The sequence below is a fragment of the Epargyreus clarus genome, unplaced genomic scaffold (genome assembly GCF_041222505.1).
Source record: "Epargyreus clarus isolate Ecla_fem2 unplaced genomic scaffold, WU_Ecla_fem_2.2 ptg000002l, whole genome shotgun sequence".
Taxonomy (NCBI): Eukaryota; Metazoa; Arthropoda; class Insecta; order Lepidoptera; family Hesperiidae; genus Epargyreus; species Epargyreus clarus.
Window position 1 is genome coordinate 1,907,493 of NW_027332210.1, and position 22,296 is coordinate 1,929,788.

The 22,296-nt window shown below is 33.3% G+C and overlaps 1 protein-coding gene across 1 annotated transcript; it reads left to right on the top strand.

Moving 5' to 3' along the window:
- The first annotated feature begins 639 nt into the window (after nt 1-639).
- On the top strand, nt 640-13,348 carry MetRS-m (Methionyl-tRNA synthetase, mitochondrial). The gene is made up of 10 exons (XM_073077593.1): nt 640-920; nt 1,206-1,304; nt 2,150-2,331; nt 5,714-5,833; nt 6,184-6,292; nt 7,893-8,011; nt 8,999-9,150; nt 9,762-9,973; nt 10,683-10,877; nt 11,539-13,348. The coding sequence occupies exons 1-10, from the start codon at nt 836-838 to the stop codon at nt 11,949-11,951; spliced, it is 1,686 nt and encodes a 561-aa protein (XP_072933694.1). The 5' UTR covers nt 640-835; the 3' UTR covers nt 11,952-13,348.
- Nucleotides 13,349-22,296: the final 8,948 nt, after the last annotated feature.

Sequence of the window (22,296 nt, forward strand, 5' to 3'; positions counted from 1 at the left end):
GTAGTTTCCCAAATTAGTCGAGTTATTATTGTATTTATAGGTTTTTTAGTTACTTTTCTTTTCACGCAGAATAGATATTACATACATTTATTTATATTTAACTCATGTAATGTTTACTTTTAAATATTATATGAAAAATCTATAATTGTTAAAAAAACAAGAGTGGTTTAATTTTTTTTCATAGACAACAGTAAATAAAAAATATATATTTTTTCGAAAATGTTGAAAATGGCAACTGGCCACAGTTTGACAGTTGTAGAATGGTGACATCTGTGTTGCCTTCGTAGGGAATTTCCTTAAATAATAGATATTGACATCTTTTCATTTTTCAAAAAATAAAGCTAATTATATGTAAAACACTGAACTATTATGAGGTTTTAATAAAACTTTTTACAAAAAACTTTATCAATATATTTTTTATTGTGTAGGTTTTTCTATTTGAGCTTACAAAATAAAAACACTTCTAGTAAAGTAATATTAAGTGTCTTGTGTATTGTATCAAAATGATACAATGGTAGATAAATATTCAAAAAACACATTTTTTGCTTAAATAGAATAAATACTCTTTTTAAATGACAATACAACCTCAATGAAATTTGGGAAAAATAAATTAGGTAGTTAGCAACACTCACATGAGAGTTCTATCTCCAAGTAACCCGAGTATCTCTGAGATGGACCTTCCATTCGTTATTATTTTTACTTCTCTCATGTGATTTATGCGCGCGGTTGATTCTTAAAATACTAGTAACAAAATATCGTTGTGCGAGAATATATAAGACTTATTCTGTCAGACATGTAAATAATTCTAACCTAAAGTCCGTATTGAAATCGAAAAATGCGATTAACTGTGCGCTTATTGTGTTCTGTCGCCAAAAAACGGCCTTTCTATGTGACTACGCCGATATTCTATGTAAATGCCGGTAAGTTAAAACAATTTAGAATATGTATACTTATTAGTTCTGATTTTAAACTCTTCATTCATATTTAGGAGTAAATGTTTTGTTTTCATGTACTATATTAATAGGTACTGATCTTTTATATATATTTTAGATAGGCAATAGTTATTGGCCTGTGGTCCTCACTTTTAAACCAGGCCCATGTCCAGCAGCGGGACTGGGTTTTTAATGATTAGCTTCTAGACTATACTATGAACCGTTACAATATGTAACTTATAAGATGCATACATTGTTATATGTTTTTTCCAGCACCACATATTGGCCACCTGTACTCCGCAGTGGTAGCAGATGCCATACAGAGGTTTGAGAAACTCACAAACCCAGAGAGCAATGTTATTTTTAGCACAGGTAAGCTACATATTATCCAAAAGTACAAAAAATGAAATTTGTACTGAATTTACAAAAGTTTTCAGAGATGACCCATCGCTGATATTAAATTTACACTTTTTTTTGTAAGATTACTGTAACAAATGAACAGTAAGCGACCAGTAGGTGACTGCTGCCCATGGACATCTGTAACCAGCTTTATTAAAACAGAGATTCTGTCTGCAGTCTATTACAGATGCATTGACATGTTTTAGGACAAAGATGATCTTCTTATATATAAGTCAGACTGCATTTACATACTTCCACTGAAAGACATGACTTGCTTCATGCTAGAAATATGACTAAGGGTAGTACATCCCCTGTGGAACCATATATATTGGTTCTACTACTTTTCAACTTCATAGGTTTACATCAAACTTACAGACAAGTAATGGGTATGTATTACTCACCTGTTAAATACTGTAAACATATGTAAAGCTATGAAGGTTGTAAGTCTTTACTAATATTATAAAGAGGAAAACTTTGTTTGTTTGTTTGTTTGATTGTAATGAATAGGCTCAAAAACTACTGGACTAATTTTAAAAATTCTTTCACCATTTGAAAGCTACATTATCCACGAGTAACATAGGCTATATTTTATATGAAATATATATGATAAATAGATTTTGAGGCGGTACAAAATTTGCCGGGTCAGCTAGTATCAAATACTTATGATCCCCTTTTATATCAATTTAAATAAAATCTATGCGAAATAAATAGGCATTTATAATTCAGATGTAAACACTTAAATCATTTGTCACTAAAACCACTTTCAACCGCAAATAACCAGTTATAACAAGTAATTTATTCTCCGTTTCGTCCCACAGGAACAGACGAGCATGGAACTAAGATACAGCAAGCGGCAGCCAAAGCCAACAAGTCTTTGTCCGAGTACTGCACGAGTATGTCCAATGAGTACAGAAACCTGTTCAGAGAGTTTGATGTGGAGTATACCGACTTTATACGCACCACTGAGGAGAGGCACAAGAGGGCTGTGAGGCATTTTTGGGTGAGTTTAGAAAATTCACCAATTGACTTACTGTAAATAAATCATTAAGCAAACTAAAGAGTAGTAATTGTTGCAATTTAACAACTTTGCCTTTCTCTAAGGTGCTCGAACACCTAGAAAATAATGTAACAAAATTATTAAAATCAATTGTTTTTATCGGTTGTTGATAATTATTGAAAATTTTGAATTAAACTGACCAATCAAGGTGGGTAAAAATCGAATTAAAAAATTTAGTTACATACATACATAATCTGCAACATACATCAAGCTAATAAAAGCATGGTAAAATAGAGATGAATGAAATTAGGGTAATAACTATGATTTGTTTAAAAGTATTGGGAATTGCTAAAAATATTTTGCTTGACTCTACAAAATAGTCAGATGAGCAGTAGACAAACTCAGGCATAAAAATGTCCGTCCTGCATATTACATAAATGTATTTTGATGGAAAATTTCCTTACAAAAATCTGTATATTTTGCAATATATCCTGTTGTTTATAATGTGCTCTGTAAGCTGCATATTCCAGTTATAACTGGTTATTACCAGTTTACATCAATCATAATCAGTTTTCAGTGTAAACAACTTAATTCAGGTATAACACTTATCACTATTGTTAATTCTTAGTAATGAATCTTAGTGCTGAAGTGATAAGGTTGAAAATATGAAATTTGTTTTGTAATGAGATTTGTAAAGAAAATTTATTTTTAGTTTGCATTAAATTTACATAGATAAGAGGAGGATTACGCTAGGTTCACACGGCAACATTTTTCCCGTATACCGTACACGAGATTTTATCGAATAGCGTAGTGACAATACAAAATGTATTAAATTGTTCACACGGAGTCTATGCGAGAAAATATCGTGATCGAGAAATATTTCTCCCCGTATACCGTCCGAATTTGTCACTACGGCCAGGTTCACACGGGGTCTATTCGATTCGATTTTTTCAAGTTTACTCTTTTACCGTATACGAGGCAGGCGTTCACACGACAGCTATCGATTTTAACGGACCGTTAAAATCGAATGAACAGCCAGTTGTTCAGTGCGCGCCATTATGGATCCACGTGTGCCACTACTTTTATATTGGTTTTATAGACGAAAACGCATGCAGCGTCCTCGGAGGTATTGGGTTCATCCTTTTCTAAAGACTGGTCCTCATCGAGAAAGAAGATTCGAAAAGTTTTTCCTGAGCCTCAGAAATGAAGAACAACTGTTTTTTAATTATTTTCGCATGTCAATAAATACTATAAATGAAAAAAAAAATAGAAAGTCAAAAGATGTCTGGAAGTGGAGTAAAAACAGCCAAACCTTATGTATATCACAAACAACTGTTATTTCTTAAAAAAAACATGCAGGGTAATACATCAGTGTCTAGTATTCAGGGAGCTACGAATAGAGGAGATATTGCTGATGCTGATAATGCTGATGATGAAGCTATTTCTAATATAAATGAAGGACATACTGCCGATGCGAGCGCAAGTTCTAAGAAATGTAGTGATTCTTCGATTCAAAATAATGAACTTCAAGTACAATCAAACACAAGTAAAATACCCATGCGAAAAAGATTGAGTTCAAATTTATCTCCAGTAGACGCTAAAATGATTAAATTTATGGATTCGTATTCATCTCGTGTTGAAACAATCAACAGACATGTTTCATTTTTTAACGGATTAATTCCAACACTAGACAAATTTAATGACGATCAAGTCATAGATTTTCAACTTGGAGTTATTAATCTGATGAAGAACATAAAAAACAGCAGTACTACACAACAATCCCAATTATCACCACATAGTACAGGATATTTTACTGTGAACTACGGAGATAATAATACATCTACAAGATACACGTATCCTGCACATTCAAGTCCAGCCTCCCAGGCTTCAATGTTATCGAACTATTCGGATGACAGTTCTTTAGATTACACTAACTTTTGATTTTTGTATTAAGTTGTTAAAATTGATACTTTATCTTAATTAAAAAAAATAATCAACAGGTACTTATTCGGATGATTGCAATTTTCACTTTATTTTGATTTGATAATTTTGTGTAAAAATGTTAGAAGAAGAAGAAGTTATGAGTTATTAAAAAATTACATACCTTAAACAAATGGAGAGTTTCATTTTCGTGCTTATGCAGAGTCTCATATTTGTATCAGTACGCGGTAGGGTGGAATTCTCTAGCCTTGATAGTAAATCATCAAAGGTAGTTATTGACATGCGAAAATAATTAAAAAACAGTTGTTCTTAATTTCTGAGGCTCAGGAAAAACTTTTCGAATCTTCTTTCTCGATGAGGACCAGTCTTTAGAAAAGGATGAACCCAATACCTCCGAGGACGCTGCATGCGTTTTCGTCTATAAAACCAATATAAAAGTAGTGGCACACGTGGATCCATAATGGCGCGCACTGAACAACTGGCTGTTCATTCGATTTTAACGGTCCGTTAAAATCGATAGCTGTCGTGTGAACGCCTGCCTCGTATACGGTAAAAGAGTAAACGTGAAAAAATCGAATCGAATAGACCCCGTGTGAACCTGGCCTTATACTATTGGGGCCGTTGTGGTGACATCTTCTTTTATATATATACAGGCGTAAAGAAATGTATGTGTTATTGTATGATAATTTTAGTTTTCGTTATTTATTTAGCTAAGATAGGTGTAGCATATGAGCATGCAGTACACCTATGGTAAGTGGCTACTGCCTTTGGACATCTGTAAACAAAGAATAGAAAACCTAGATATGATTAGATATTCCTATCTGAGGTCGACCTAAGATGCGCCGCTACTTTGGAGGACTAAGCTGGAACTCCTCGGAAAACTATGTATCCCTTACCACACCCTTGAAACCCGCAGCAGCATTTAACACTGCTGTTATTAGGCAGAAATAGGTGTGGTGTTGGTGCGGCCGGAGTCGAACCACAAAGGGTTCTACCACCTCTAAATCTGTTTCTACTATCTATGCATATAAATAAAATTGGAGTGTCTGCTTTTAATATTGAAATAATCTGATGAAATAAGGAGTAACTTAGGCTACTTATATTTTAGAACTAGCTGTGCCCCGCGGTTTCACCCGCGTTATTTCTTTTTAACGCGGGTGAAACCGCGGGGCACAGCTAGTCTAACATAAACATAACCTAACCTCCCTTTCTCTCATTCTTTCTTTTTTATCTTCTCCTTTCTCCCCTTTTTTTATCATTTCAATTTATTTCCTATTTATTATATTATTTTTTTAGTATAGTTGTACCGCCTTCAATTTTTCTGCACATCCCTAAGGTTGACTGGGAGAAAATGCTATTTAACATTAAGTCCGCCTTTTGCACCACATTGTTTTTAATATGAACAATAAAAAGTAAATAAATAAATAACCTATGCTACTTCCAGCGGCAACTAGTGAAGCGAGATTGCATCTACAAGGCGAAGTACTCTGGCTGGTACAGCGTCAACGATGAAGCCTTCGTGCCGGAATCTCACACGAGGGACGAAGTTACCGAGGAGGGACCGGTGAAGATGCACTTATCTATCTTATCTTTCTGTACCTTTTCCTATCTTTTATCTTTTTTTATAACACAGTAGTAGTAAATGAGCATATTTTCTGCCCATTTTTGCTTCCTTTCTCTATTATCTTTATCTTTTCCTATTTTTATCTGAGCATGCGATCCACCTGGATAGTTAATGGCATTACTAATGCGTACTGCCAAGCATGGACATCTATAATCAAACCCAGATAAGATGAAACGTCGGTTACAGATGTGTTGCTTTAACAGAGTAAGTAGGAATACCTTGAATAAGTATGTAAGTTTATATTCTATTTAGATTAGATTATAATCTGATTGTTTTTCTCTTTCTTACAGGTTAAAGTATCAATAGAGTCTGGGCATAAACTAGAATGGACGGAAGAGACAAACTACATGTTCAGACTGAGCGCCTTCAAGACGCACTTACAGGAGTGGCTCAAAACAGGTTTGTTGTTTGATACAGTATCTTTGAGGACAGTTTTTTAGCTCTGTGGTGAATTGATGAACAGTTATATGAAACTATGTGTTTCTATGCGTATAATTCTTATTCATCATCAACCCATTACTGTCCTACTGCTGGGCACAGGTCTCCTCTCATAATGAGAAGGATTAGGCCATAGTCCACCGCGCTGGCCAAGTGCGTATTGGTAGACTTCACATACGTTTAAGATTTTTTTTTTATTTTTATAAATCTCTCAGGTATGCAGGTTCCTCACGATGTTTTCCTTCACCATTTACCAAGTGATAATTAATTTCTATTACGCACATAACATTGAATAATCAGAGGTGCGTGCCTGGGATTTGAAACTCGGACCTCTCGATCGAGAGGCCGAGTTTCTTAACCACTAGGCTATCTGCCGTAATGCAATAATTCTTATTACTAATCAACATATTGTATGTTTCACCTAGCAAAGACTAAAAATGATGTGAAACTAAACAATGTCTATCTACTTAAATTCTCATATTTATATTATTGGTAGGCAAATATTAGATAGATTATGATATTATCAGTCTAAAAATTTCACATAGTTTATCAGACAGTAAATTCAGGTGATTTTTTTTATCATAGGGTGAAATTCACATCCAAATATATTGAACACTTGTTGAGATTTCATGTACAAACAGTTAACCAAACATTTTAAAATACTCTTAGAATCTGTTGTTATGATAGTGTAAGTGTGCCCACGGACCTATACAAAAATAACACATCTATACTCTGATTCATAATTAGGTGTCCAAAATGTAAACAAAGGTGTTGACCTATCAAGAAAATACGTTGGAAATGGTAATTTTATTTTTGTCGATATTAAAGTAATGCAACAATAATAAATTAATAATCTAAATAAATTAAGATTAATTCACATTTTCTAATATTTATATAACCTCAATTTCGTTCCATACAGTAATAATAAGAAAAACAAAGTTTATGGTTGAAAATTATAATGTGATAATGGTAACAATATCGGAATTCAAGACATTTCTTGTGCTGTCATTTTTAAGTTTCGTAACTGTACCCTTACCATGAGTTTTCAAAACAACCCACAATGTTACGTTACGTTTACTCAGTCCATTATTCTGTTCCGTTTTCTTCAGTAGACTGAGTAAACGTAACAATAAGTAAGTGCTCCAGTCTTATTGTCTGCCTCACATGTTTGCAAAAAAGAGAGACAAAACATAAAGCGCCATTTTGTCAATTTAGACATTTAATGTTACGTTCCTGACACTATAGTTCTGATACAGTCCGCTAGGGGCGGTGATTGGGAATTGTATGGGCAAATACGTAAATAAATACCAAAACAGTCATATTTGTCTAAACGTAAAAACTCATGGTAAGGGCACTGATATTATTCATTTTCGTGATTGTGATCGAACTCTAATGTAAACTCGTTTACATAACGCGTTTCTTAAATTTTGTATATTTGTTAAACTTTCGTTTTTTGTTGAGTTTGTTAAAGTTTTTGTTTCTTGTTAATTTTGACAGTGACATTTCTTTGGTTACATTTTGGACACCTAATTATGAATCAGACTATATAAATTTATTGCAGATGGAGTGATCCAACCCGTAAAATTTCAAAAGCAACTGTTGGACTACTTGGAGAACGAGTCGTACTTCCCCGACATATCGGTCAGCCGCCCTTCCTCTAGGGTGCACTGGGCTATTAGGGTAAGGAAATAATTTTTTTTTTTTTTTTTATAATATTTGTAGTGGGTCCTGAGCTTGATTATTAAAATCACACTGTTTTCATATACATATGCTGATTTTGGAAACCACTAAGCCAATTTCAGTATACTTTTTGTGAGGGTGGTAGAACCCTTTGTGGTTCGACTCCGGCGGCACCACCGCCACACCTATTTCTACCTAATAACAGCAGTGTTAGGCGCTGCTGTGTTCCGGTTTGAAGGGTGTGGTAAGGAAGACAGACTTTACCGGGGCGTTCCAACTTAGTCCTCAGGGGTAGCGGCGCATCTGTGGCCGACCTCAGGTAGGAATATCTAATCCTATCTGGGGTTGATTACAGATGTCCATGGGCGGCAGTAGCCACTTACCATCAGGTGGACTGTATGCTCGTCTGCTACTCCTAATTTATAAGAAAAAAAAAACTTTTATTTCGTGATTCCTTGGAAGATAAGGAAAGTAATTTTGGCCTTGTTAATGATGAATGATAGGCATCATCTCTGTAGATAAGATCATTTTTTATTGCAGGACAATGTCTACCTAGACCTGCTAATATTATGTATTATTAGTTGACCCGCATAGATTAGTAAAGATTACTCACGCCTAACAAGAAAATGTACCCAGTTTTGAGAATTGAAATAGTTGCGTAAAAAAGTTTTGCCACGTCTCCGTGCTAAAATGTCCCTTAAATATTTGAAATAATTATTTATTTATTACGTAAATTAGTCATTTATTCGTAAATTTTCTCTAAAAATGTTTTTATTTGTCAAGGATTCAAAAAAAGAACTTACTAAAATAAGCCATTTGTGGCTTCATTCAATTTCAAGGCGGCGAAGTATCTTTACTAATCTATGTCGACCCGGTATACATTGTGTTTCCATATAAATAAAAAAATATATATTTTATATATAAGAAAGATTTACTACTTTATATATCTATACATTTTGTATTTTATACGAAAATATTAATTCTCAGGTACCAGGCGACGAAGAACAAAGCATATATGTGTGGTTGGACGCGTTGATCAACTATTTGTCGGTGCTCGGCTACCCGGATGCTGAGGCTATGTCTGCCCGCGGCAGGGCCTGGCCCGCTGATGTGCATGTCGTGGGGAAGGATATACTTAAGTATGTACCTTGCTAAAATGTGATCTTGTTTACAAATAAACTTTTTTTTTTTTTGTTAATTTTAAAGCTCATATGCTAACATAGTTTTTTAAAAAGTTTCACAGCTCATATGCTACCGTTATGCTTAATTCTGTTTTATTAAAGCTGTGTTTTGTGTTGTTATTCTACTTGAAGTAAGCATTAATGGTTAATCGCGCGGTGGCTAACATTTCTTCATTTTGTGTCCATTTATTAAGAATTTAGAAGTATAAGCAGTATATTAAATTATAAAGTACTAGCCGTGGGTTTAGGGTCATTCAAGTATTATATAGGGAGGTAGGGAGGTAGGGAGGTATTTTAAATTGGCAGTTTTACGGGCTTTAAAATTACTAAAATTTTGCTTATATACTTGAATGACTATTGATGATGATTATCATAGTGATTGTGATGGTGATAAACACGAAAATGATGTAAAAAAAAATACAGAAACATTCGAATACAGAACCTCCTTTTCGAAGTCTATAAAAAATGCGTTGGTTGACAATCTTAACAACATTTGTCCTCACAGCGAACCTTATAATTTAATTAACAACACTACCCGTAACATCTAGATAACTTTTCTCAATCCTCAGGTTCCACGGCATCTACTGGCCAGCGTTCCTGATGGCTATCGGTTGGCACCCTGCGAGGCGATTAGCAGTACACTCCCATTGGACAGTGGATGGGTTGAAGATGTCGAAGTCCCGCGGGAACGTCCTATGTCCCAGGATGTTGGCGGCCGCGTCGGCTCATAGTGCGGTGCGGTATTTATTGCTGAGGGAGGCAACTATGGCCACTGATGCCAGTGAGTTTAGAAAATATTTTTTTTATTATTTTTCGCTTGGTATTGTAGGGTTTTTTTACCCATCAGGGAAGGGTAATGTTTTTAGAGTGGTATATGTTTCCATTAAAATAAAAATCTTAAAGGTATGTGAAGTCTACCAATACGCACTTAGCCAGCGCATTGGACTATGGCCTATTTGTTCTCATTCTGAGAGGAGATCCGTGCCCAGCAGTGGGACAGTAATGGGTTGATAATGATGATGATATGTCTCCATCGTTATTTCACAAGTTTTAGCCCAATCGGTTTGATGGTATTTACATATCAAGTTTTGTTGGATTCTTCTAATTGTAGGCTATACCTTAAAGTAGTAGGTTTTTTGATTATTTATATAATATAAGATTGATAAGATCGAAGCACCTGACGGTAAGTAGTCATTGCCGCCTATGTTCAGATCAGAGGTTCCATCTGATGACAGATGTTTTGGCATTTTTAACAAATGGTTATCTCATGTGCAACAATTTAGTTTGTGCTATTATGGTAGAAATTATTATTTTATTTTTATATAAACGATTAATACAAATTCTTATGTATGACACATACCCCCTTTATACAATGATTCATATTTTCTGCAAACATCAAACAACACGTTAAGAATTTCAGAAAAGTACCATATTTTACTTTAAATTGGATAAGTAACATCAAAGAGCTACAAATCTGCATCGTTTCACAGATTTCAGCGAGAGCAAACTAATCAACATCGCGAACTCGGAGCTGGCGGACACCCTGGGCAACCTGGCCAGCCGCTGCTGTGGAGCCGCGCTCAACCCTCGCGGGGAGTTCCCGCCGCTGCACGCGCAGGAGCTGGCCGCGTGTTCGCAGCTGCACTGCGCTGCCGAGCTGCTGCAGGCTGTAGAGCGACTGCCAGGTGGGAGCTATATGAATATAGTAAATGAACTCGCACTCTACATAATAGACTTATAGTCCGCGCCAAACTATTCCACTGTGAAGTTGTTGCGAGCAGGTGTAGTCATACAATTTGCTACGGCGACGCGATTCATTTTATATATTTAGTGTGGACTAGCAGTTTTACGCGCACTATCTAATAGTAAGTCTAGTGAACATCTGTAATCAAGAAGTCCGTAAACTTGTATGGGACGACCCTGATGGCACCACCGCTACATCTATTTCTGCCTATTAACAGCAGTCTTAAGCGTTGCTGTATTCCATCTTAACGGATGTGAAAAGGGAGAAATTTGAAGCGTTCCATCTTAATTTATCAACGCATTTGTGGCGGACCTCAGGTAGAAATGTAATCTTGTCGAAGGTTGATTACAACTGTCCATGAGCGGCATTGTTACTTCAATATTATAAAAAAATCACAGAGAGATTCACATACTTCTATTGAGGAACTGTTCTTGCGTTTTAATGGAAAATTCATATTGATATCATCATTCATTCATACATATAAAATTTAGCCAAGTATCTGTGAACTTACCGCACTTAAAACTCCCTTACAATTCAGAACACCTATTATTTGCATCAACTAAATGTTAATTGATATATTAATATTATAATATTTATTTCAGAAATCTGCCACAAGCACTACAGCAACTACCAGTTCTACAAAGCCGCCGACGCGATCATACACGTGTTACATTTAGCAAACTTATTCTTTGAGACGCTCAAGCCTTGGGAACTGAAGAAACAAATAGACAAACAAAAAGAACTCGATGTAGTATTACATATAACCTTAGAAACTTTAAGAATAACTTCAATAATACTTCAGCCACTTATCCCGGATCTATCCAAGAAGTTGTTAGATAAACTGCAGATACCGGAGAACTGTAGGGATTGGGTACACTGTGAACAACCCTCGTGGAGGATTAAGGGTGCTATACACGAGACTAAGAATATTCAGAGCGGGAAGTTTGTGCTCTTCCAAAGGATTTATACGGATAAGAAAAAGGAAAATGTTCAGAAGAAAAAGGCCAGTGCGTAAATACCTTATTGCGTAGGGTATTGTTTTTGAAGCATATGTATGTATGTTTAAAGGTGGTGAACTCTTTGTGGTTCGACTCCGGCGGCACCACCGCCACACCTATTTCTGCCTCATAACAGCAGTGTTAGGCGCTGCTGTGTTCCGTTTTGAAGGGTGTGGTAAGGGAGACATACTTCTCCGAGGCGTTCCAGCTTAGTCCTCAGGGGTAGCGGCGCATCTGTGGTAGACCTCAGGTAGGAATATCGAATGCTACCTGGGATTGATTACAGATGTCTATGGGCGGCAGTAGCCACTTACCATCAGGTGGACTGCGTGCTCGTCTGCTACTCCAATATTATAAAAAAAATGTATGTGTCATTCTATGGCACCTACAGACCAAACGACGAATTTTAACATATGAGGGGTCGTTGAATTTGATTACAGAAGGTAATGTTTTTCGAGCGTTTTCGTTCTTTGGCACGTTCTGCGGCCTACTCTAAACGGATTTTAACATATGAGGTGTCGTTGGATTCGTCTAAATCGTGGGAGTTACATATGCAATATTTTTAAGCAGGAGGGTTTTTTGTTTCTATAATAATTGTTCAGTTGTGTAAATATTATATAGTTTAAGTACTATATGGAATGTTTTTTGTTGTTATTTCGTGAAGTTATCTTTTGTTTAATCCATTGAAGCAGTTGACAAAAACATTAGGCCACCTACTTATGTCCTCTAATAATAATCAATTTATTTGGCAAACCAATATTTTGCATACCAAAGATGCAGTTTTGATGTCTGTCTTCTAGAAATTGACTAAATTCGATCTTTGGTTGACTCAAATTGGATAGGTTGCTTATTAAAAATGATCGTAAATGGGCTGTCGAATCCGTGTGTGAAAAAAACTTGTAAACTTTTTATTATTTTTTCTATTAATTCTAAACTGAAATAATTGCTTTTTAATGGCAAATAACTTGATTGTATTAACAGTACTGGAGAATAATCGAAATAAGAAGAAAAAGAATGGCCTATTTTTTTGTCCACTACTATATAGCTATTTATCAATACAGATACAATGTTACCTCTTAGATCGATAGTGGAATGTCTGATATCACAATTATTTGTATCACACCCATAAAGTCAAAAACAGAGTATCAGTTTTACTGCAATAAGACACATACTGAGACAGTTCTACTACAGTTAAATAGTACCCTACCACTTCCAAAGATTCACAGATTAAAGTTAATACATTCATATTTTAAAATGTAGAATCAGCTTAATTTATATGTATTTATTTTATCTACTCTCATCTGTAATAACTGGTAGAATTTCTCATGTAAACTTAGCTAGGTGTACTTTAAATTATTATGATGACTGATGTTGTTTGTATAAATTTATTTCGAATAAATTTTGTTGATTTTTACACTGATATTATTTTACATCTACCTATCAACCTTTTTCTTATCAATCCAAAAAAGTGTATTATGATCCTTTAAGATTACCGTGGTATAGATTGAACTTACAAATTTAAAGAATACGGATTATAATGTCTAATAACTCAGTCGCATTAATTAGAATAAAACATTAACTTAAATCTGACTTCTATTTCGATTTGGAGCAAAAATTTTGGCCTCAAACTGAATGCTGCTAAGTCCCAGGCGATAGTCATAGGAAGTTCGCGGCTGATGTCTAAAATTGATTGGCAAAAGTTACCTCCTATTAAACTAGACAATGTTACTATTCATTACAGTAACAAGGTTAAAAATCTCGGTGTCTGCATAGACCAACATTTATCATGGATACCGCAGATTACTGAAGTCAGCAAGAAGCTGTTTGCTGCCGTGAGCTTCCTCCGAAGGTTGAAAAATGTTTTACCTATTCCCACTAAAATAACGCTTGCGCAGTCTCTTCTTCTCCCAATACTTGACTATGCTGATGTGTGTTATCCTGACATTACCGAGGAGCAATTAAATAAGCTTGAGCGTCTCCAAAATTTGTGTATACGTTTCATATTTGGACTACGCAAATATGACCATGTTTCTGAATATCGCGCGAAACTCAAGTGGCTCCCAATTCGCCTTCGCCGGAATGCCCACATTCTATCTCTTCTTTATGGCGTTTTATTTAATCCGAATACCCCTCCTTACCTCAAGCAGCGCTTTCAATTTCTTCACTCATCCCATGATCGATCCCTTCGCTCTTCTGAAAACCTTGCTCTCTGTACTCCTTCCCACTCTACTTCCTTCTACAAGAAATCCTTCACGGTAGTGGCCATCCGTCTTTGGAACTCCCTTCCTGTTTCCATACGTACTGCTAAATCCTTATACTCATTTAAAAATCAGGTTAAGTCTCATTACTTACAACTATAACTCTGGTTTTAATAATTACTTCTTAATTTTGTTTATTTTTATTTTTTAATATTATTATTATTATTTTCCTTTGCTATTTTATTTTTCAATAATCTCTCCCATTCTATTTTAGTCTCCTTCTTTTACTGGTGCTTAGTGTATGCTATATTTTATTTATTCCAACATATAATTATATTTATTATTATTATTTGAACCCTACCTATTTTTCTATTCATCCCTACTATAACTCCTTACCTAAAGGTTGTCTGGAAGAGATCGCTGGTTAGCGATAAGACCGCCTTTTGTATTGTCTTTTAAATTAGTTGTTTATTTTTTATATGTATCTTCTTTTATTGGGTACAATAAAGAGTATTTGATTTGATTTGATTTGATTACCTTTTTTAGTTAGTCGTTAAATCTTCTAATCAGAAGAGGCTGCCATACCTCCTGGGAGGTTACTACCATATCTTAAAACAATATTATTTTAATCATACTTTTACTTTTATTGCAGGAAATTTTACTATTTAAGCAAAATATGACAATTTCAGTTGGTTTTATACAATGGATAAGCGAAAAATTAATAAAGGTTTAAGTTTGTTCAACTGTGTATGACGGAATATTTTACGGTTGGAGGAGGAAATAAAACTTTCCTGAACTATGATGGTTTTAAAAGATGGCGGTAGGCCCCCAGTGATCCTAATCTCTCAATACCTTAAAAACAAATGAGTAAATCCAAACTTACATGTACCGTCAAACAGTAGTAAGCCCCTTTAAATTGAAATAAAACAATCATTCTATATCGGAGTCAATTTATTTACGAATACGCATATTAAATAATAATATTTGCATCAAAATACTGCAATAACGACTAACAGTATCAAGAAAGCTAGGTTTACATCACCTAACACTACCTCGACCGGTTGCCAATGCGAAAACACCTTTATTCGCTTAAAATTCCTTGAGAAAAACATCAAAATGGCTTAACATTGGCAATCGGGTATATATACAACGCCAGGCTTTTCTTACCTTAGAATATAAATACAAATTAATATCTCCATACACTTAGTCGAAAATGCATCAATGAGTATGATACAGGTATGGTGTTGTGTGCAACGCGTAAACTTTATAAAACATTTTTTATATTTTTTAGAACTAATTCTAGCTATTAGTAAGGGCTATTTGACGGAAAAATCTCTCGAGTAAACATTGAAACACAAAATTGACTTTGAAGGAATTTTTTTTTGAAGCCTGTGCATTTTGTTGACATATTTAAAAAAACAATAAGTAGGCGTAGTTACCTTGATGTTAAGTGGATACTGCAGCTAATACTATATAGTAGAACACTTAAGCGAATGTAAATGCATTACAAAAATTGTACAAAACAAAATAATAAAAATAAATGCTACATTATCAGTAATAAATGTTAATAAATACACAATATTGAACCTGTTTCCATAAGAATAAATACTGGCTGTACTTTTGCAAAAAGATATTCCTATTTAAAAAATAATGAAATTTTAAAAATAAGTGAAATATTTTTTTATTAAATGTTTAATTTAACATTAAAAATAGTTCTGTAATTGCTTTAATAAAATGCATTTATTTTATTTTCAATAATCTTACGCGTTGCACAAAACAAATAATCTACACATAATACAATAAAGTCATACAAAAAATTCGGCGACGAGTGCATTTGTTTGTCTTGCACATTGCTCTTGACTTATTCCCCTGTACAAAACGAGCCCCAAGACTTATATATAAGCAGATCGCTTATATTGGTAGATTCAGTATTGAAGGATCGAATTCGGAAATTATTTTTTGAATCTCATCCTACGTAGATACTTTTAACAGATAAATTGTGACGTTTTAAAATATAAATATCATGGTAAATTATAACTGTCATATAACACATATATGTGGATATTTAGAGAAAAATTAAGTGCACAATAATACAAACTAAATAATATCAGATCGAGCTCTCAGCTTCATAATAAGTCTAAGAGTTATTCCGAATTGAAAAGTCAAAAAAATAATATCCAAATTTCATCCCAAACACTTCCGAGGACTCGAAACGAGTCCGCATACCGCATCCACACTTGCCGAACATCAACAAACTGCCACAAATTCAAACGTGTGGTAGTGTTTGACCTTGTGTATCAAATAACAAACGAATCAAGCCAAATGTTTGTCCAGGTTTGACAAATGTGTAAAGGCATAACATCCAGTAGGAACTCCATCGCCGTCGCCGCCCGCACACCCAAGACGTTACAACTATTAATCAAACTCATCTATCAATATACATGTTACAAATTTACAAAAACTATTCGCTATGGCGGCCTGAATTCGGAATGGACACAGTTTGCGTACGTGCGAGCGGGAAGGCAGACAACCTGATGCTTGTGCGAAAAACATAAATGTTCGGCGGAAGAACAGCTTTGTATACAGAAATCTTATGACTGAACTAGTTCAATACTAAAACAATATAAAGGTATAGTCCGCGTAAAACTGTTAGTCCGCTCTGAATATAAAAATGAATCATGTTGCCATAGCAAATATTATGACTACACCTGCTCGCAACAACTTCAGAGCGGACTAGCAGTTTGGCGGACATGTTCAACAACGAAACATTATTGTACAAAAACGAAAAATTATTGCTTGATGGGATTTTTAAAAATGTTGATATACCTTAAGTCATCAGCCATACAAAGTAAAACAAGTACCAATTTCATTATATTTTTTACTATCATCATGATAATACATTGCATATTACTCATTTTGTTTCGAGAGTAAGAGTCGGTAACAAAAAGTTTTGATTTCAGTTCAAAAGCATAGAATTCTATAGACAAAGTCATTCCCAAAACTTTATTAACACATTTATCCTTACATTAAATACCACCGGCTTTACCAAGAGTCACCGATAATCAAAAATACAATAAAAGTACCATTGATATACAAAAACTTCACACGACATTCTCTTACTTCCATACAGTATCTTTTAAGTCAAGAAAATTGTATTACAAATATAATTTTGATTTTAATAAAGTTAGGATTAAAACTACTTCGCAACAATCTGCTACCAATATGTACGATGGTATATATTTGAAATCATGCAATATGCAATACAGAATACGTGCATATGCAAGTATTAAAAATATACACTACCATACATAACACCAAGTACCTGATACAATTTAACAAAAAATGCAAAATTTTTTTTGAACAAAAAAAAAACAAATTCCGCTCATTCATTTGAAACATAAAAAATGTATCAATGAAAACAAACATTAATAAAAACAAATATTTTCCAGAGATTTTTGAGTATGTAAATGCGTGCATTCGGTTCATTTGTATACCAATGTAGAAGTACACATCAAAATGCATTATTTAATACTTATAAATCTAATATAATACGGAAGAAATCCCTTTAACTGGCAATGTACATGATGACGTCAGAATATCATCGATATTTTTTGTGCAAAGTATTAATTATTTATTAATTTATTTTGAGATTAATTGAGGTTACATTTATACATCACTCATCGAAATACTCTATATAGCATATTATAATTTGTATAATATGTTATATAGTGTTTTTTGTTTTTATAAGATACAGAGGGCGCTTAAAAACTAAAAAAATAATAAAAAAGATACGTTATTTTTTAATATCATAATTATTTTGTGAAACTTAAGTGGTTTGGGGTGGAAGGATATTTTTTGATTGAAATAACATATTTATTTATATTTCTACATATGACAAAATAAATTTGTATAAAACAGCACCATTTGTATTTATAATGTTTGTACTGAACTGAAAATTGATTGTTTTAACGACATATTTCAATCAAAAATTATCATTCATTCTTATTCCACATGCGATAAATATATTAATGAATTTATCATTTGATTATAATAACAAAAGGGGACATAAAATAAAATACTTTTATTTTATTTTTTTCCCATTTTTATAGAAAAATCCATTAACAAATCAGTTATTTGCGCATATAACTAAAATGAAATCCACGAAGTATAAAATGATCAGATAAATAACTAGTTTCGCGTCGAGGTTTTACCCGCAATAACTTTACAATTAAATAGCCAGTTTTACTTAGAGAATATATCCTTTTAATGGTAAAATAATAATTATTAAAATCGGTCCATTAGTTTCAGAGTTGACAAACAAACAATAATTTCCTTTTTTTAACTCGATCTTTCTTGTCTTGACGAATTTCAACATATGAAGTGTCGTTGTATACGTCTAAATTGTGGGAGTGACGTATGCTATAATATTAAGCAATCGAATTTTATGTTTTAATATTTTATATTTAATAATACAATACTAGTAATAAAAATCAAATCTTCAATATAACGCACCTCTGTACCTTACTACCACAAACGAGAAAAATAGAAAATATATTACAATAGAAAAACTACAATTACAATTATTTAGAGCATTTCACGTTACTTTCGATTCACCATTATTGCTCGATAGTACTGTCTGTCAGTACGTATATATTTATATATATTCACCTGCGCTACCTAGGAATCGCTGTCACAAAAATGTACCTATTATTGCATTGTTATTATGTAAAAAATCTCATAAAATTGTTTCAAATCATATTCATATTTATACGATAGCATTTTTTATGAAACATTTGCATTCTCTCAATAAATTACTTGTTTGACCCCAAGCGATGAATATATAGTCCTACAGATAAGTTCGTATCTGGACAATCGAAATACTCAGTGGCGTAACTATACCTTAGGAGACCCCAAATTTTGCAAGGGGCCCCAAGAAATTCGCTCACGAATATGTACTTTAGTGATTGTTTGGTCCTGGTGACCTTAAGCTGATTTATAGACATTTTTTTGGTCATTGTTTAAGTCGCTGCCAGGCCGGGGCCCCCTTAAGAATGGGGGCCCATACACTGAAAATCAGTGGCCGTGGTTCGCCACTGTGAGGCTGAGTGTGGACCCTTTTGTTAAATTTTACTGCAGCAATGTTCTGATTTGAGAATCATGTTTACTATTAATTATGCTATATAATGTTGTAGTATTATATACAAATAAATATTTCTTTCTTTCTTTCTTTCTATAGTTACGCCACTAAAATACTTCGAACGAATGTCTCGTCCTTACCAAATGCTTCAAGAACAGCAATCAATACTTTGCTTTATACCCGTCTTAAATCCAACTTAATCCATGCTACATTATTTCACGAAACTTTCTGTAAAAATATAATAATAATCAATGTTATTCAATTTGCGACTGCGCTCAAACTATCTTAAAGGTCGCCTATCAAAAACAATATGTAAGTTTGTTCATACTAAGCCCGGTCACTATTTCAATGGGTGACCGTTCATTTTATTCTCGTTTTTATACCTCAAAGACGTTTAACAATTTTTCAGTGACGTCATCAGAAAAAATTAAATCTGTTATGTGAATAACATATGACCAGTGGCGGACTAAGGGACGAATGGAGGCCCCCTGTCTAAATAAATAGATTTTACAAAATTACAAATATCTCATAGACATAGACATTGATGGTGATGAGTTCGGCGAACTTTTATTTTAGCTAATATCAACTCTTAGTCCGCTAAAGCATTGGACATTTTAAAATATGCAACCCTCAAAAATTACAAAAAGACAAAAACAATTTTTTGATAATTTTACATACATATCTTTTGTTTTCAGCTGTTAGTTATATTTTTATTAATTAATCTATAGAAAAAGTTTTTTTTAATTAATCTTCAAAAATCATCCCATTATCTTTCATTTCATACTCACTCACAAAAGTATAATCAAAAATATACAATTAATAATAATATTTTCAATTCATAAATTATAATATCAACACCGTTTTCAAGTAGATTAATAAAAATACGTAATATAATAATAAACCCCCGATGAAATATATTAAAGAATAAACTATAAATAATTATAGTTTAAAAACTAAAAACCACGCTAAAATCGCACAAGGAAAACCGTTAATCCTGACGATCCTGATGAGGAGATCGGGACAAAATTATTAAAATCGTGTATTGTCATCGGTTCTTGATAGGTGTTCAAAATTTTAAATTAATCGGACCGTTCAAAATGGGTAAAACTCGAGTTCAAAGATTCCGTTACATACATACATACATACATATAGGTCAAGCTAATAAAAGCGTGGTAATAATGATATATTTATTTTAAATATATAACTGGCAACTCCTGGTAAGTATAATAAGTCCAACATTGGGATTGTCTGTCAGTCTGTCTGTAATAGCTAACCCATACAATGGCTAAACCGATTTTGATGAAATTAAAAAAAAATACACAGATTGACTTATATTATTATACTCTTTCCTCTTAGAGGAAGCATTATAATGACATATACGTAAATTTATCAAAAAAAATAGCAAGTTATTATTTGCAAAATATAGTTTGGGTATTTCCATCGGGGGCTTACGACAATATATCATATTATTATAATGCATAATATGATATAATGTAACAAATGCAAAATTTGTTCTATTCTTTCTGAGATTTGAGCTTCGTTTGATAATAAAATAATTAATACGTATAATAGGAATTCGTCAGTCGAGAAAGAAATAGTAAATTCATATTTGTTTATATTGGGATATATTTCAAAATCAAAAAGTCTAGAAACTTTAATGAAGTATTAAATTCTACCTTTATATATCTGTATTGAGGGTAGACTGGTGGAGGTTTAGATATCTCTCCTTAGGTTGTTAGATTAAGACAATTTATTACTATGATAATTATTTCAATCAATAAATCTTTGTAGCACCATAAAATCTGATAGCTTTTACACCATAGGGTATTTGATTTTTTTTATATAACATAGGAGTAGCAGACGAGCATGCAGTCCACCTGATGGTAGGTGGCTACTGCCGCCCATGGACATCTGTAATCAACCCCAGATAGGATTAGATATTCCTACCTGAGGTCGGCCACAGATGCGCCGTTACCCCTGAGGACTAAGCTGGAACGCCTCGGAAAAGTATGTCTCCCTTACCACACCCTTCAAAACGAAACGCTTCAAAATATAGCAAGTTTGGATAACACAATATATGTGACGAGACATCATGGGGACCATAATGATATCGCTAAGTGATTTTCTACCCTTTTTGACTTTGAAAAACATCCTAATATTATGTAAATAATAAAAACAATCTTCGCTTAAAATAATTGTTCATGTTTAATATTTGCGCGTTAATATTTTGTTATAAAATCATTCTCCTGTACAGGATAATCTAGCTTTGAGCGGTAACAAGACACAAAACTAAATAATTCCCGGATTTAATATAATTCCAGTGTTGCTAGTGTATAAAATAGAAATAATACAAATTGTTAGACAAATATGTGATTTAAGTAAATTAGGAAGATTTATCTATACTTATATTATAAAGAGGAAAATTTTGTTTGTTTGATTGTAATGAATAGGCTCAAAAACTACTGGAACGATTTTAAAAATTCTTTCACCATTCGAAAGCTACATTATCCATGAGTAGCATAGGCTATATTTTATATGAAATATATTTGATAAATAGATTTTGGGGCGGCACAAAGTTTGCCGGGTCAGCTAGTTATTAATAATTTAACTTAAATTGTTTTCCATTATTTATTATTTATTAATATACGTTCAGTTTATTATTATGTATTAAGTATTCTCAATAAAATATTTGTCTTCGAGAAGTTTCTTTTGGAAGTAAATTTACGTTACTTCTAAAAGAAACTCAAAGAAAGTATTTTTGAAAATGCTAAAAACCAGCAGAAATCTTATAAAAAACTTAATGTGAATATATCATCGATTTCATGATAACATATACCCGACTTTATAAGCTAGCAACACTGAATTATCGAAAGTCATATTTGATAATATATTCGCATTTTCATAATGATGTAAAAAAAACGTTCGCTCGTTCCCTGTTCAATATTTTCAAATTCGTCTGTATAAAATTATATTTAAACACGACAAAAGCACATCCGCACTGATGTTTTCCAAGAGCGTTTTTATTAA

Bases quoted from the DNA above. Each gene is read 5' to 3' on its own strand.
- MetRS-m (XM_073077593.1), top strand. From the start codon at position 836: ATGCGATTAACTGTGCGCTTATTGTGTTCTGTCGCCAAAAAACGGCCT. The intron at 921-1,205 runs GTAAGTTAAAAC...TGTTTTTTCCAG, and splicing joins GATATTCTATGTAAATGCCG to CACCACATATTGGCCACCTG. The intron at 2,332-5,713 runs GTGAGTTTAGAA...TGCTACTTCCAG, and splicing joins GGGCTGTGAGGCATTTTTGG to CGGCAACTAGTGAAGCGAGA.